The following is a 15759-nucleotide window of genomic DNA, read 5'->3' as shown; positions in this document are numbered from 1 at the left end:
TTTAGGTTCAGAAGAACTAGTTGTGAATGTAGCCATCTGACGAGTCCAGACAGAGTGTCTTCTAAACCTTCATCTCTAACACATNTTAGGTATGATATACGATGCTCTTCTGGGAGTTTCCTTCGAACTTGTGAGACAAGAACTCGTCCATTCAGATCTGCTGATTTCCCTAAAGAATCCATTTGCGACTCAAAGAGCTTCAACGAACTTTTCCATTGCAGATATATTAATATGTCCTTTCGTATCATGTGAAGTCATTCTCTCTAAATCTCCAAGTAAAGTTTCTACGATTTGATCATCATCCCCATAAAATTCATCTAAAATTTCCCATGCTCTAGTCGTACTAATACAAGATTTTATTTTATTCTTTTCTCTTACTTTCTCTATTGATTCCACTAATTGGTAAAAACATTCAATTTTATCTAAATGCTGTGAGTAGTGAAGAAATTGTTTCTTAAATAATTTGTAGTCTCGCAAATCTCCAGAAAAGGTAGCAAACTTAAGTTTGGCTAGTCGAGCATGTGACGATACGGGTTGGTTGGATCGGTTGATCTGGGGTTGAATAGTAGGTGATTCAGCGTCTAGTAGTCGTTTAGCACGACGTATTAAATCACGAACTATTGGCATTGCGTTGTCTTGAGCTTCACAGAAATGTGCCTGTTCAACCATGGCTATCTCTTGTTCGGCGTTATCTAAGTCTTCTTCGGATTTATATTCAGCAACCTTTAGTTCTTCACATTTGAATTTAATTACATGATCAATTGTTACTTGTAATGTGTCTAAATGTTCTCGGATCATATCGGCTAAGAGTTTATATTCATCACAGGGAATCCCTTCGTCCGACTGTAAAAGCGAGAGTCCATCTTTAACGAGATTGGTTATTTTTCTCTTGGCGTTTCCGCGAAGCATTTTAGCTTCTCTGACAGTGCGTGGAGTTTCAAACGACATCCTGGGTTAATACAGCAATATAGCACATTGATATACGATAAAGGGCTATACTTTGTGATACAATGTTTATAAGGAATGTAACTTTAGTTGTAAAAACGGTGATATACAACCAAGTATTCAATATAAACAAAGATGACGTCACTATATGTCCAAAGCGGGAGATAACTCACCACCACGTTTTCTGTTGTCGATGGAATAAAAACGATAAATTCTTCTCACTGGATTGTCCATTGATTGAAAAAGATGTTACGGAATGCAAACGATGAGTTCAAAATACACGTTGAAACAATTCTTATGGTCAACAAAACACGAATGTTCATTTGTTCTGATTTTATTGAGCACAAGTTATATTATATAAAAAATATAAAATAAAGTATTTTTCAATCGTGTCAAAATCCAGCCATTAACATGAATAAAAACAATGATCGTACAAATTGCCAAACTTTGACGGAAGCGAAAAATTAAATTTACGAAACGACATATATTTAAATTTAAATGATTAATATGGTAATAAAATGATATTCTATGACAACTACCATTAACTGTTTTGTTTTGTTTGTATTGTCTTGAAGAAGAATAATAGACAGATTGGTTGGTTGGCCTACTCACGATCTGCTATTGTTACTGACCGATAATGATTTTACTATTTTGCAATTAAGTTCAAGACTAATACGGGGCCTCGGATTTCTTTCTCATCTGAAAGATGAATTTTCCACGTGTGTCTTACGCATGTGCATCAATTGAGGTCGCCTCAAAGCCACATTGTTCTCAGACACTCCTTTTGATCTCAGTTAAGTTTGTATCTAAACAGTTTAGTCCTATCAGGAAAAGATCCCACGACCACTTGGTACTATAAGAAAAAGATCACACAACTACTTCATTCCGAAATAACCTCTCTGTACTCAGGCTGATCTATAGTGCCCTCCGAATTTGGACACGTTATTGACATTTTGATATTTCTCATTTTAAACCCTGTTAAAAAGGTGCATATACTTTTTAACTTCTGGCAAATATCATTTTAAATGGCACTGATGTCAATCACATTGAGTCAAATATCTTCACGACCGCAGAGAATAGAGAGGGAAACGTGCATGATAATTATTGCCAACTATTCTAGCTAGTTAGTCTTCATTATGTTCCTTGTACCCTAGGGACTTTAACAACGATATAATTATTAAAATTCTTTGAAAGCGATTCAGAGCAGACAAACAAATTGCAAAAAGAATCATTGTTTTCAATACAATCCAGAGAAGACAAATGTTTCGCTATAATAATATCCACTGCAATAAATTTTACGTCGATTAATATTATTTTCTTTGACTAGCTTGATCAACCTGTTTGCAACGCGGAATCACAACTCCAAAAATTATACAACGTTTCAGCGATTAGCTCAAATAGATCACATTTCATCTGTTGTTTTAGTAGATGATAACATGCAAAATACAGCGTCAAAAATACCTGTGTTTGTGTGGAAAGAAAACTTCAAACTTTGATATTGGAAACTTTTTATTATAGTGTTTGAATTCACCTTTTAGTTAAATAAATTGAGACGTTTTTTCTTGAAATAGAATGTTTTTAAACAATTTATTTATCAATCACATTACTTTCAAGTCGTCCTGCTTAGCATATATTTTGAATGTAGGTAATTAGGTGTGACCGTATGACTGTGACAAAAATACCTTGTGACCGTATGACTACATTTCCTTGTGACCGTATGACTGTGACCAAATTACCGTGTGACCGTATGACTGTGACCAAATTACCGTGTGATCGTATAACTGTGACCAAATTACCGTGTGGCAGTATGGCTGTGACCAAATTACATTGTGACCGTATGACTGTGACCAAATTACCATGTGACCGTATTACTGTGACCAAAATACCGAGTGACCGTATGACTGTGACCAAATTACCGTGTGACCGTATGACTGTGACCAAATTACCGCGTGACCGTATGACTGTGATCAAATTACCGTGTGACCGTATTACTGTGACCAAATTACCGAGTGACCGTATGACTGTGACCAAATTACCGTGTGACCGTATGACTGTGACCAAATTACCGCGTGACCGTATTACTGTGACCAAATTACCGTGTGATCGTATGACTGTGACCAAATTATTGTGTGACAGTATTACTGTGACCAAATTACCTTGTGACCGTATTAGTGTGTCAACTGATTTATAAGCTTTTGATCTACTTAGCCAACCAGTTCATCGCTATTTTCATAAGCTTATCATGACGAAGGAAGAAAAAAGGTAACAACATATTTGAACAATACATTACCCGGATAAAAAAAAATATAAGACAAATATGAACGGAAAATAATTAACAAATCGATATCTATATCATAGTACAAATATGCCCGAAGAAGGAAACTAATGGATTAAAAAATATAACACTTACAAACAAACTAAGATAGTCGTCCTCGAACAATTCATCATGAGTTTTTAACCATTTTAAAATTACGTCCTTGTGGTTATATTATTTAAACTATAGCTTTCAAATGAGATTATGTCTGTCGCACTATGTAGTGAATCTACTGAAGACAAATTATCGATTGTGTTACACTGTATATACGAACTCATCAATAAACCATTTGACTAATAGACAAATAATAACATTACCGTCACGCCATCTTTAAAGACGCTTTTTAAAGTTAATCCATATCTAATATTATACATTAGGGCCAGTAACTCGCTTGTTAGTTCGAAAATTCAATCTTTTTTTATAAAAGGTTTTTAATTTTTAAATCTTTAACTTCTATGATGATTACAAATCGGATTTGACCGGCATCGTCAACAGACAACCATGATGTTAAGAAGGAAGCAATTTCAATCACGAAATTAAAATAAAATCTGTTACCTAGAGGTTACCGAAAACCGATTAATGTGCATAGTATCTTTTTGCATTATCTAAAAACACAGCAAGTAAAATTTAAAGGATTTGGCTTAAAGGGACACTTCGCTTTTTTGTATAGAGTTTTTATTATCAAAAAAGGCGTAAATTATAGTTGAAACTCTATGAAAACAAAATAAGAAAGTGGTGGTCTAAAGCAAGACAAGTCTCATTTCACATAAAATGTAAAAAAAAAACCTCCCAAAAAAATCCAGGGTATACATTAGACCTTCCATTTCCGAACAACGGAATTATTGAATCAATAGAATAATGGTAAACTACATAGATTTTAAAGCTTAAAGGGATAGGTTTGCCATTTTCAGGGTTTTTTGGGGTCTTGATATATACTTAAACAAAATACAGTATTACTGATTAGCTGATTCCCTATTTTGAGACTTAGCTAAGATTGGTCACACGCTAATCTGTTCCTTTCAGATATTAGGGAGTAAAAGTATGATCAGAACTTCTGTACACCGAATACCAGTGGAAAGGCAGGAGATCATTAAGATTATTCTATGCGTGGTTATTTCCCTTGATACAGTAAATACAAATCAGTATTCATAATATTGAACGTCCTCCGATACAAGGATTATATATTTCACTGGAGTCGACCAATAATAGAATTTATTTGCCCATGTCTAAAACCAAGAAATGACAATCCGAAATAACCACATTTATATGTCAAAATCGCATATGCACATCGTCTAATCCAAGCTACAGGTAATTGTGTTGAACATCTGAATAAGCTGAAACGCTAAGCCGTATTTACTAAACCATGAACCGACATGAAACGATCAGGAAACAGCCAATGAAATCGTGAAAAGACCAGGAACCCGACAGGAAACGACCTCAAACTATTTTGCGAAAGCAAGCTTATTGGGCCAAACAAGTAATTATTTTAAAATTTCATGTCGGTTCATGTTTTAGTAAGTACGACAATATGTGTGGTTGTTTCCCTTGATGATATGGTAAACTCTCTGGAGCCCATCACTGCTGCATGGTCAGTTCATCGGTACATGGAATACACTGTTTTAGAGTCCTTCTTACATCTTTTCATTATCTGTACACAAATGGTGTGACACATGGTGAAAGTCAACTTTTCAACAAAAAAGAAAGAAACAACCAACTTTGGTTCACACACCGTAACCATGTACTAATAATGAGGAAAGATGACTTACTCAAATTCAACGGACTTTCATTCAAAGATTCATTCAATGACAGAGATTAAAAACGTGAACAAGGCGGAAGCACGTGAGCTTAATTAGCCAATTTTTACTGCTATATACATGAGTAAAAATCATTAGAAAATTCGTTTGACTGTAAATGCTGTGGCTTTGTCAGACATATAATATGGGAGACAAAATTAAGCGAATGTTTTCGCCAAAAAACCCAAATATATTATAATGAAAGACCAAATTTAGCGAACGACTTCGCTAAAATAAAAAACACTCCTGCCTATAATAAGAGACACAATATCTAGCGAACGACCTCGCTAAAAAACAAACAATAATATAGGAGAAAAAATTAAGCAACTTCGCTTAAAACACTCCTGGACAAATGGAAGACCAAATTTAACGACTTCGCTAAAAAAAGACTCCTATCTTATAATGGAACACCAAATTTAGCGAACGACTTCGCAAGAAAACACTCCTATAATATGGAAGACAATTGAGAGAACAACTTCGCTAAAAAATACACACTCCCTATAAAGGAAGACGAAATTTAGCGAGAGATTAGACGAATACTTGGGTTTCTTGAGGATATAGCCTAAGCAAAGAACTTAAATTGACATCCGCCCGAGAATGAAATCACTATTCACTTCATATGTCCCAAAAGTTTAATAAAAATGACAATTTCAGACATCAAAGTCCAAATCTAACCTGGAAACAAATGTTGTGTGTAGAAAAAAATACCACAAAATGTGACCTATAATCATATCTACAGAAATTTGTTTTTGTCTGAGTCTATAACCATCAATGTAAAAGTGAATAACTAATGTATACTAAGAGTTATCTCGCTTTGAAAACACACCCAGAATAAATAATATCAAGAAATAAACTAAGAAGCTACCGACAGGCTGGGAAAATTTTCACGGCGAATGATTCGGGCGAGTCGATCGTCGGCGAAGCCGTTCGCCAACATCAAGCGCGTTTGATATGGTTCGTCCGAATATCTATCCCCATCGACTCGTTCGGCGAGTGTGTCCATTCTGCAGAAGTCTATCGCAAGCATTCCTGTCACTAAACCAGATACACCAAAGCGTCACATGACAAATAAAATGGCGACCTTTAGTGATGCAATGTGGAGTGCAGAAAAGGAGGACTTAATTATATTATGTGAGTCAAATATATACGATATAAGTAACTGCCACTCATCGCTTCTTTCGGGACACCATATTTTTATCATGTGATTAATGATCTAATGTGCGCATGCGTAATTTAATTTGCATGCGGGTTATTAAATCAGGCATTTGCCCAGTGTGTACACTGCGTCGGCCGAATGAATTCGCCGGCTAATAGTTCAGCTAAAGTATCGGCGAATAAAGTCTGTCCTCAGCCTAAGCCAAATTTCGCTAAATTTTGTCTTCCAAACTGTAGCTGTTTTGTCTTCCCTAATATAGTTTGTTCGCTAGATTTTGTCATTTCGGTATAGTGGAATTTTTTGTTTCGTAAAAATCGTTCCGACTACCGACGTCCTTTCAGATTTGAAAAACCAATCGTGAAAGCTTATACGAAATCAACGGATCTTTAAACTAAATAGAAAAGGTATGCTGTTAATTTAACGTGCTCTTCAGTTTCCTTGAAGTTCAAAATAATAGAAAAAGTATGAACTAGTGACTGACGCTCGCAGTTAGTTTTATGGATTGATTGATTATTCAGCATTTCAAAGAATGCACAACCAAAGTGTTCGACCAAATATGTCAGCACACGAAAATATTATTCAAAAAGCTACCATAAAAAGGATAGAAAAAGACATAGTGCAAAATTTCACAGCCGCTATTTAGCAAATTTTAATAACCTGAGCATTGGTTTGCAAATGAATTTTTTTTTTCGAATGACAACATCGCTAATCTGAAGAAACTGTGCCTGCCACAGGCCGTCTGTTGCTGGTTCCTGTTGAAAAGTGTGTACACGCAACTTCTAAATGTTAAAGGTGATCATTTTGACCAACCGATAACGGGCTGTGGACAATTGCGTTTTGTTCATTTTTTTTCCATTTATCAGCTCTATTACTGATCCGATTTTGCTAACTCTTTTTTGTCTATTACTTCGCGCCAAACTGACTTTTTCAGTTGTAATATTTGAGTTTTTCAACCGACGACATCTTCATATGGTATATTCATTTTTATTTATTGTACGATGTATGCTTCTTTATCACCATTTGAAAACGGTGAATTTTATCCTTAAAGAGCCCGGGTCCTTTTTGTAAGACCTTCGTGGATTAAATTTGTCGATGTTGTTGACTGTATAGGTTAATGAATCTCTGAAGAAGCTATTGAGCTGAAAGCATGCTAAGATAATGTATATAAATATGGATTAAATAACAACTTGTTCTCTCGAAAATGGATTAAAAGTGTTTCATTTTACCAAAAACTGAAGATAACCCTGGTTTCTTATATATATTTATATATATATAAATATGACGTCATATTGTGAAATTTTAGGATTCCAATAGTTCAAGTACTGATACCAAAATACCGGCATTTGTCGCCATCTTGGATCTCCGGTCGTACTCTATTGCAATTTCCTCCGGATATTTCAGCGGACAATCCGGACAGTCGTAATAGAGTTGAAACCATGTTTTCAAGACTGGGTGTTTAATATATGGAGAATAAAGTAGTCTCTAGAATGCAGCGGACAGCTGTCCTTTTTATGGATTGGAAAGTTATTTCGAGCTGTTAGCTCTTTGTTTCTGATCTCTTTAGGCAATTAGCCCGTAATAATATTGTGATACCATTTATGCAAGATTGAATAATTACAATACACTTTTAATTTCTATTGAATGACAGTCACAGGCATCTGAAATAGATTTAAATTCCACTGTCACGTATTTTTCGAAATTATGCAACATGAATCGTTCTGTAGAACGATACTCAAGACTAGTGACTATTGACCCCACAAGGAATATAATGTGAGTTTAAGCGATCTGTTAAATATGCTTTGAGTTCAAACGACCTATATCCAATTAATTATGGTAGGAAATAATGATACTGTTACGATACTTTGCACAACAGATTCAGGTGGAAAATGAAAACTGGTACGCATTGCGACAGAATTACGCGTGGCCTGTGGATCTATTTATTCTTTTCTATTTTGAAAGGCCTATTTATTTATTCTAATGTACCTATTAAATCCCCAAACGAGATTTTACCTTGTATAACAAAGTAAAATAGGTTATGAGTTATTTCTTTTGACTTGCATTTATAAAGGGTGATCGATTTGGCCATTTCTAAAGAATATCTAGTAACGAATCATATCCGGCTCTCCATGTTTGTGAGTGTTTGATTTAATACAAGAACATCATTATCGTTCAACATAAGTTAACATCAGGTAAATATTTATTATCTTTTTTATTTAATTCAATCTGAATTCGCACACTAAGGGAAAAGCGTCTCTCAAAATTAAAATCTGATCCTACTTTTTTTTTGGATACACCAAGAATACACTAAACTTCGAATGAATATCATGGTCAGCAATTAAAATCAATCAATAAATTGTAACTGATAACAGTTTGCTTCATGTTTTTGTGTAAATTTTCATTTTTGAGCTGCAACACACTTTTAACAAATTGGACAGTATAACAAACATCAGTTCACTTATCTTGTATTCAATTTAGCGACAACATAGATTTCTAACATTTCTAGGAGTCAAAAGATAAATTAGTTAGAAGGAATTACTATCTAAATATGAAATATTGTGTCATTGTATGAGATAATTATAAAACAATTGTTAATTTAACGCTTTTATTGACGGACTTACAGGTTGGGTGTTTTTTTCCTTTGGGTATATAAGTATGGTGGCCCAGGGCTGCCATACACAATTATCGCGTTATTAGTCGTATATTATAAAAAAAAAATATTTTTATTTTAAATTATTTTGAATTCATATTTTTTTTTAAATTACGTTTATATAATTTTAAAACCATTTTCTTATTTTAAACTATTTTGTTTTTACAATTTACTACTAATAATGCCAAAATTGGGTATGGCAGCCCTGGGCCATCATTTTTTATGGATATATTCATCTAATTATGTTTGCACTTATTTATTTAATTGCACTCTATGTTCTCTACCTGCAATATTTTACAATATGAAAATAGACTTGTCCGACAAAGAGAAATAGATTAAAAAATAAACAAATAAAAGAGTCAGAAAATGATGTCAATATTATTTTCAATATTTTGCGCACGGATATGAAGTCATTGATCAACAGTTGAACTAAGTTAAATTTGCGATTATAGCATGCTACAATATTGTTGTTCAAAATAACGAATGGCTTTGTAATTGCTATTGCTATGTCGTTTACTACATTTCAAACCCTATTCACGTTTCTAATAAAAGGTCCTTTTCATTAGATTACATTTAGGCATTTAGCTTTATAACCATTTTAAATAGGACCCTAGTTTTTTTTTCATTTCATTTGATCAGAGATGTATAGTAACTCAGTTATCAAAAGCTCATAAAATCTCTTGACGTCTTGATGCTTTTTGAAGACAGTCACCACACCCACGCAGCAAGGCAATTATTCTTTAAAATAGAAACCTTATATTTCATTAGGTCTGGAAAACGACGTACTTCTTCAATTAACAAATTCATACAGATGGGGCTGGAATGAACTATTTTCACACGATGATTTTTTTTTTTTTTTTAAGAATACTTTATTGTTCACAACAGAAAATACATTCACACATATAAAATATGAAAGTAAACAAAGTTGCATAATGTTTAAATACACATGACAGAAGTTAAAATATAGGAAACAACTTATAATGCTTACATGTACATGAAGGTTATTAATTTAAATATATATTTCTAGAGAAATGTATGGTTTGTTGTTTGTTATCATTTTAATTACTTATCTTAAATATTACTTTTATTATTTTATTCTGGTTTTCTTATATGTCAAATGAGTGGATGTTCAATAATTATTAACTGTAGGATAATATAAGGTTTTTATGGTGTAAAATACGGTAAAAAAAATTTTCACATTTCGTTCAGATGATTTGTTTAAAGGGTCATTTCGCTTTTTTGTAGGTCAAAAATTTAATTTACTCAAATTAATGAAAACTGAAAGGACCTAAAATGGAGCCGTACTCTGCTTTCGTAATAAGATAATCATGTACGGACATAGGGAATTTAAGATTAAGAGGGGCTCGCTCCTGAGACAGATGATCTTCGAATCCAAGGGGAAACCAAAATTCAATTAATTCACAGACAAAACTATCTTCATAACTCTGAAGGTTATTACGAAAAAAGGTTTACCAGAAGCTGCTACCGTTCTATTACATCTAATATAGCAGAGTAAATCACTTGGTTACTTTGCAATAAGGAGTCTCTAAACACTAATTCAGTACATAATTCACAATTTACATGATTGCATAGCTTACTACAGTATTCATCCAAATTATGCAGAGTTCTGAAATTTGTTTGCTCACAATAGGATTCACAATGTAACACCGAGGCTTGGAAGTTCGTGAGACAGTCCTAGGTCAGTCACAGTGTAGATAACCTGTGAGGGCAAGCTGAATGCGAGTTTTAAACCATCCCGTTTCAAACAAGCAGCGCAGATGTGAAGCATTCTACGATTTTGACCTCTGATCATGGAGATGTGTGACGAGGTTTGCGTACATTTACTTCGCTGATAGTAAGTATAGAACCAAACCATGTCTTCTCTGCTCGAAGAGTTTGCAGATTCGTTTCGCTCTCGCTTAACAGGCTTTTTATCGGGATAAGATTGCCGCTGGACTTTAATATACGATACTGACTATTTTCATCTTGCCATGACGAGATCCCCAAAAAAATTTTATTAGATTTTATTAAGTTTTTGGGTATGCAACAGAAACTAGTAAGTTTCAAAACGTTTGGACATGGTGATGAACTTATGTACTGTATTAAATATGTTAGAGTTTGTTAATGTTGGAAGATTATTATTTCCAAATAATAGAGATTTAATAGTTTTTTGTTCCGGGGGGAGGAGGTGGATAGTATGATTTCGTATCATAGTATAATTTCGACAGTAGAGTAGATAATGTTCAGAGTTTTCAAGAGGATATCCGCAAGAGCAGGAAGGGCTGTTAGAGATGTGCAAGGAAAGTTTATGAGCTTTGAGAAGGTTTTTGCTATGACGTAATCCGGTATGTAAAATTTGAGAAGATCGGTTGCCAAGATAGTAATATGAAGGAATAGGAGGAGTAGAAGTATAGTTTTGAAGGTAAGAATGAGTTGTTGTACGAGACTTTGTTCCAGGTAAGGGTTCTAAGATGTTGAGAATTGCGCAAAGGATAAGGAATGATAGAAGAAACAAGTGATGTTAACAGAAGACTCGGGTATGGAGGTGTTATCCTTTTAATCACTTAAAGGGGTAAAACCTGATTCTTTATATAGGATGGAGTGAGAGGTTCCTCGTACTAGGCCAGTGATTGTTCTAATGGCATCTAAATGTAAAAAATCTAATTTCGCGGAATCTTGAAGGCTGCAATTATTCGAAAGAACGTCAGCGAAATCATATACCGGAAGAATAAAATGTTTGTATAAAGTTTCTAATGATTTTCTAGAAATTCGATATTTGAGGCTTCGAAGGCAATCTATCAATTTAGATGTTTTAGAAACTAGGTAATTAATATGAGCTGTCCAAGAACAATCTTTACTTAAAATTACACCAAGGTGTTTGTGTTTGTCTGAATCTTCTAAAATGTTATTATTAAAATTTAAAGTAAAATTTGAGGGTTCTAGTTTTCGTGAAAAAGTCATACATTTTGTTTTCAGAGGGTTAAAAATAATTTTCCATTTCAGAGACCATTGATAAATCGTTTCAATATCAAAATTTAATCATCTATGCCAAGATAAAGCGATGTGTTGTCAGCGAAGAGACGAATGTTGGAGTTAATGTTTTCAGTAATATCGTTTATGTATATTAAAAATAAAAGAGGACCTAAGACAGACCCCTGTGGAACGCCAGCTGTTTGCCTGAAGTTTCGCCTTTAATGATAATTCCATTGGGACTAAGTTTATGTACGAGTCCTTTCAACCAAATTTTGTCAAATGCGCGACTTATGTCAAAACAGATCATTTTAATTTCTCCACCGTTATCTAATTTTTTTAAAATATCGTCATAAATTTATAATAATTGATATACTGTTGAGTCTTTAGGTCGATAATTTGATCATAGGTTTGGGTTATCTTTCTTAAACAAAGGTATAACGTTGACATGTTTCCAAGTTTGAGGGAAATGGCAATGGGATTGAAACAGGTTAAAAAGAGCCGACAAAGGAGAAGCTAAACTTTTAGAACAAAGTTTTAATATGCGATTATTTATAAAATCAAGATTTGAGAGAATTGTTTCAACTTCACAAGTAGTATATACAGGTTGTTCAATTTGAGTTTCATTAAAAATAAGGGGAGGTAATTCTATGTCTTTTCGTTGTTAAGCGTTTTGTCCAACGTTTTCTAAATTAATCGCCATCACCGGGACAAGCCAAAGCTTTCTTATTGCCATTAGATTTTTCTTTGATACTTCCATGTCATCTTTTCGCTGCTCCAGACATTATCGAAATTTCGCTGTTCAAAATTTGGACTATATTTGCCTGTCAAATAATTCAAACTAACAAACAAAGTAGATATATTGAACTCGTGTGAAATCTAATCACCGGTATTGAAAGGGTTAACATGATAAGTGCTAACCTGGATTATACTTAAACTCACTAAATGACACAAAAGTTTTTAATTAACTTGTTAATGGAGTCGCCAATTAAACATTTTAAAGATACAATACTGAAATTTATGAGAACTATACACCAAATTCTAGAGAAATGAGCCCTTTAACGTATCTGCAAGATTTAAGTAAAAAAAATCCAGCCAAAAAAATTTAAAAATATAACGTAATGTTTTTAAGTTCGTTATGCTTTTCGGAAACTGTTAGAAAACTACTGCACGGATTTGAGTAAATTAAACGCCGAATTGTAGAGATATATGTCTACTTATTCTAAAGGTTTCAACTAATAACATCAAACTATTATAAATCCTAACACCAAAACTAGGTCAAACTGCTTAATTAACAATTAATACTCGCCGTTTTTAATTAACCCTTTTAAAACAAATTCAGTTTGACCAAGAAGATCCATAGATATAAATAGCATACTTTAGAAATTCTTTCAGGTATAATTTACGACGTTTTTGACAATGAAAACTTTCTACAAAAAAAGCGGAATACCCCTTTAAAGACTCACCGAGACGCCTATATCATTTCTTCTCTAAGAGAAATGAAACTTATCCTCTAAGAAAGTTTTTGTAAAAATCTGTGCACGCTGATTTATTCCACGACAAAGACTTAGACAATGTGACAATCTTGGAAATATTTTGAAAAAATGGAAAAGCAAATATTTAAAATACATGCAATTTAGAAAGGATGTTATTTAGTTGTAGGTAGAAACGGAATGAGATATGAAATATTACATTGGTTTTACTGAAGTCTTTGCAATCTTTCTCTTCATTGCTGGTGGTGAAACAGCTTGTGAAGGATCATGTAAAAACGAAATGCAAAAAGGTACTAGCTTTCGTGAGTGATAATACCTTAGTTTGTTTTTAGTATCTGGACACGTATGAGAGAGGGCCCCACTCAGGTTTATTGATAAAAAAAGCAACTAAGGCTTCGGTCTGCTCTTGTCCTGGTCGATAATCATTATATTTTACACGTTATTATATGGCTTCATGTCCTCCCTTTAAAAATCCCATTGAAATTATTGGGTATAAAACTTTAAGGCTCGATTATTTCCACTGTCACATAGTTCTAAACTTTAGCATTCTAATTATTCTTCATTGATGGCGTTTTTTACTATTTATATTTTTAAAAGAAGTTTCAACTCTCGTGGCTGTAATACTTGTTGTATTTCTAGATACTTGTATATTGATCACAGTAAAGAAGTTTCGATGTATTTACGAAACAGAATTTATTGAATCGGCTACCTTCAATATCACATCATCACATATCCATAAACTGTGAGTGCAATCTTAATGACCTATGCTACGCTGAGACTTGGACGATTTTTGTACCCGCAATACTGCTCGGAGGTGCTGACGAGGCGTGTCAGTTCGCATGTTCCTTAAGCAACACTACGATTATTCACATCTAACCGTTGCTATTCTCGTCATCATAGACTAATAACCTCCCTTGGCAAACCAAGCGTCACTATTAAGTTTATCCAATCAGGAATCTAGTAACACTTGGTGTAATAGGGTGGTGATTGCAAATGGTGGCCTCCATTGAATTATCCGGAAATGTCGCAGATTCGCACCAACCACCTTTTCGATAATCCATTGATAACTTTGAGACTCAATTATCAGAAAGAAATTTTACTAAAATTTTGTGTCTGGTTATTCAAACATTTTCCTACAATAATATGTTGGAAGAAATCTAATTGGTAGAGAAGTAAACTCTCTACCAATCAAAATTAATGACTAGAATATGGGATTGTGAGAGCAACGGCTAGATGATCATTATCATGTAACGGTGCTTAAGTCAATTCGGTGCTTCGGAACTTGCACGCACGCCCGATATTGTAACTCATCATACACTTAGATTGTCATAGCTTCATCTGTAGAATTTTTTAGTACAAGATTAATGCAATGGATACAGGATACGCAATATGTTATTTTAGAGAATATTGACATGACAGCAACGGCAACGCGCTTTCTATAATTGAATTTTAATTCTTTATTGATATTTAACAAGTAACAAACCAGACATTTAAGACTTTTTACGAGCTGAGATTAATTATTCAAACTTTTCATTTCAGAAACAAATGTAACACTACATCAGTGAATAGTGAAACAGTTACTTTTGAATGTCCGTACGACGCAAACTATACACTCCTTCCAATGACATTGACAATAAAAGCTACACACCGTCATAACTCGAATACCCGAGTCGTCAACATCAATCTAACTAAATTCTGTTAGTGATAATAATATGTTTCTTAAACCTTCTGCTTTGCAAATTGATTTCAAGAAACTAATTTGTTACAAAAAAATCTTTTTGTACCAGCAGTAGACTACTTTAACTGAAAACGTTTTCTCGCAAGTGTTAGCGTTATGCTTGTGAATACAAAGATTTTTAACTTAGTACTTGGATTAACGAATACTGAATAATAGTCTTACCATCTTTTGAGTCTTACCTCGGTACATCTCGATCTCCCAATAAAATACAATTTGTTTAATGAAACCTGTAAGACAATAAATTTTGATTGGATAAAGGGGATCAAGGTAGGTCCTTTGGTACTGTAAAACATGGAAGGAAACCAGGAGATTAGTACATTGTTTCATCCCCTCGTAGTACATCACTTAATGCATGAGTATAATTTTTATTTCCAGTCCGTCCATCAAAGGTGTCCAACGTGCAGATTTATGCGTCTAGTAACACTGGAATTAACTTACATGGAGACCTCGATTCCAGACCTCTATCAAACAACTCCAAAAAGGTCGTTAACGTAAAATTCTTTAGCCTTCAAAACTTTCACGAGCCAGTAAGTACCAAAAGGGAAATTTTTTTTATATAAAATGAATAGTTCACATGAAACCATATCTACCTTATACAATGATTGTATACCCCAATTTCACTGTAGTTGTCACCGAACATGTTTTTGATCGATTGGCTGCATTTTGGCAAACCTGTGAACAGTGGCGGAGCCAAAGGGGGGGG

General features: G+C 33.9%; 1 protein-coding gene across 1 annotated transcript; it reads right to left on the bottom strand.

The window, feature by feature from the left end:
* Positions 1–189: 189 nt before the first annotated feature.
* LOTGIDRAFT_152007 (hypothetical protein) lies at positions 190–948 on the bottom strand (the record flags this gene model as incomplete). The annotated part of the gene is made up of 1 exon (XM_009045494.1): positions 190–948. One exon carries the CDS (start codon positions 946–948, stop codon positions 190–192), a length of 759 nt encoding a protein of 252 aa, XP_009043742.1.
* Between the last annotated feature and the right edge of the window lie 14811 nt (positions 949–15759).

The sequence above is a fragment of the Lottia gigantea genome (assembly GCF_000327385.1).
Source record: "Lottia gigantea unplaced genomic scaffold LOTGIsca_1, whole genome shotgun sequence".
NCBI lineage: Eukaryota > Metazoa > Mollusca > Gastropoda > Lottiidae > Lottia > Lottia gigantea.
Note: the sequence above shows the minus strand (reverse complement) of the source record. Positions and strands in the feature narration are given on the sequence as shown.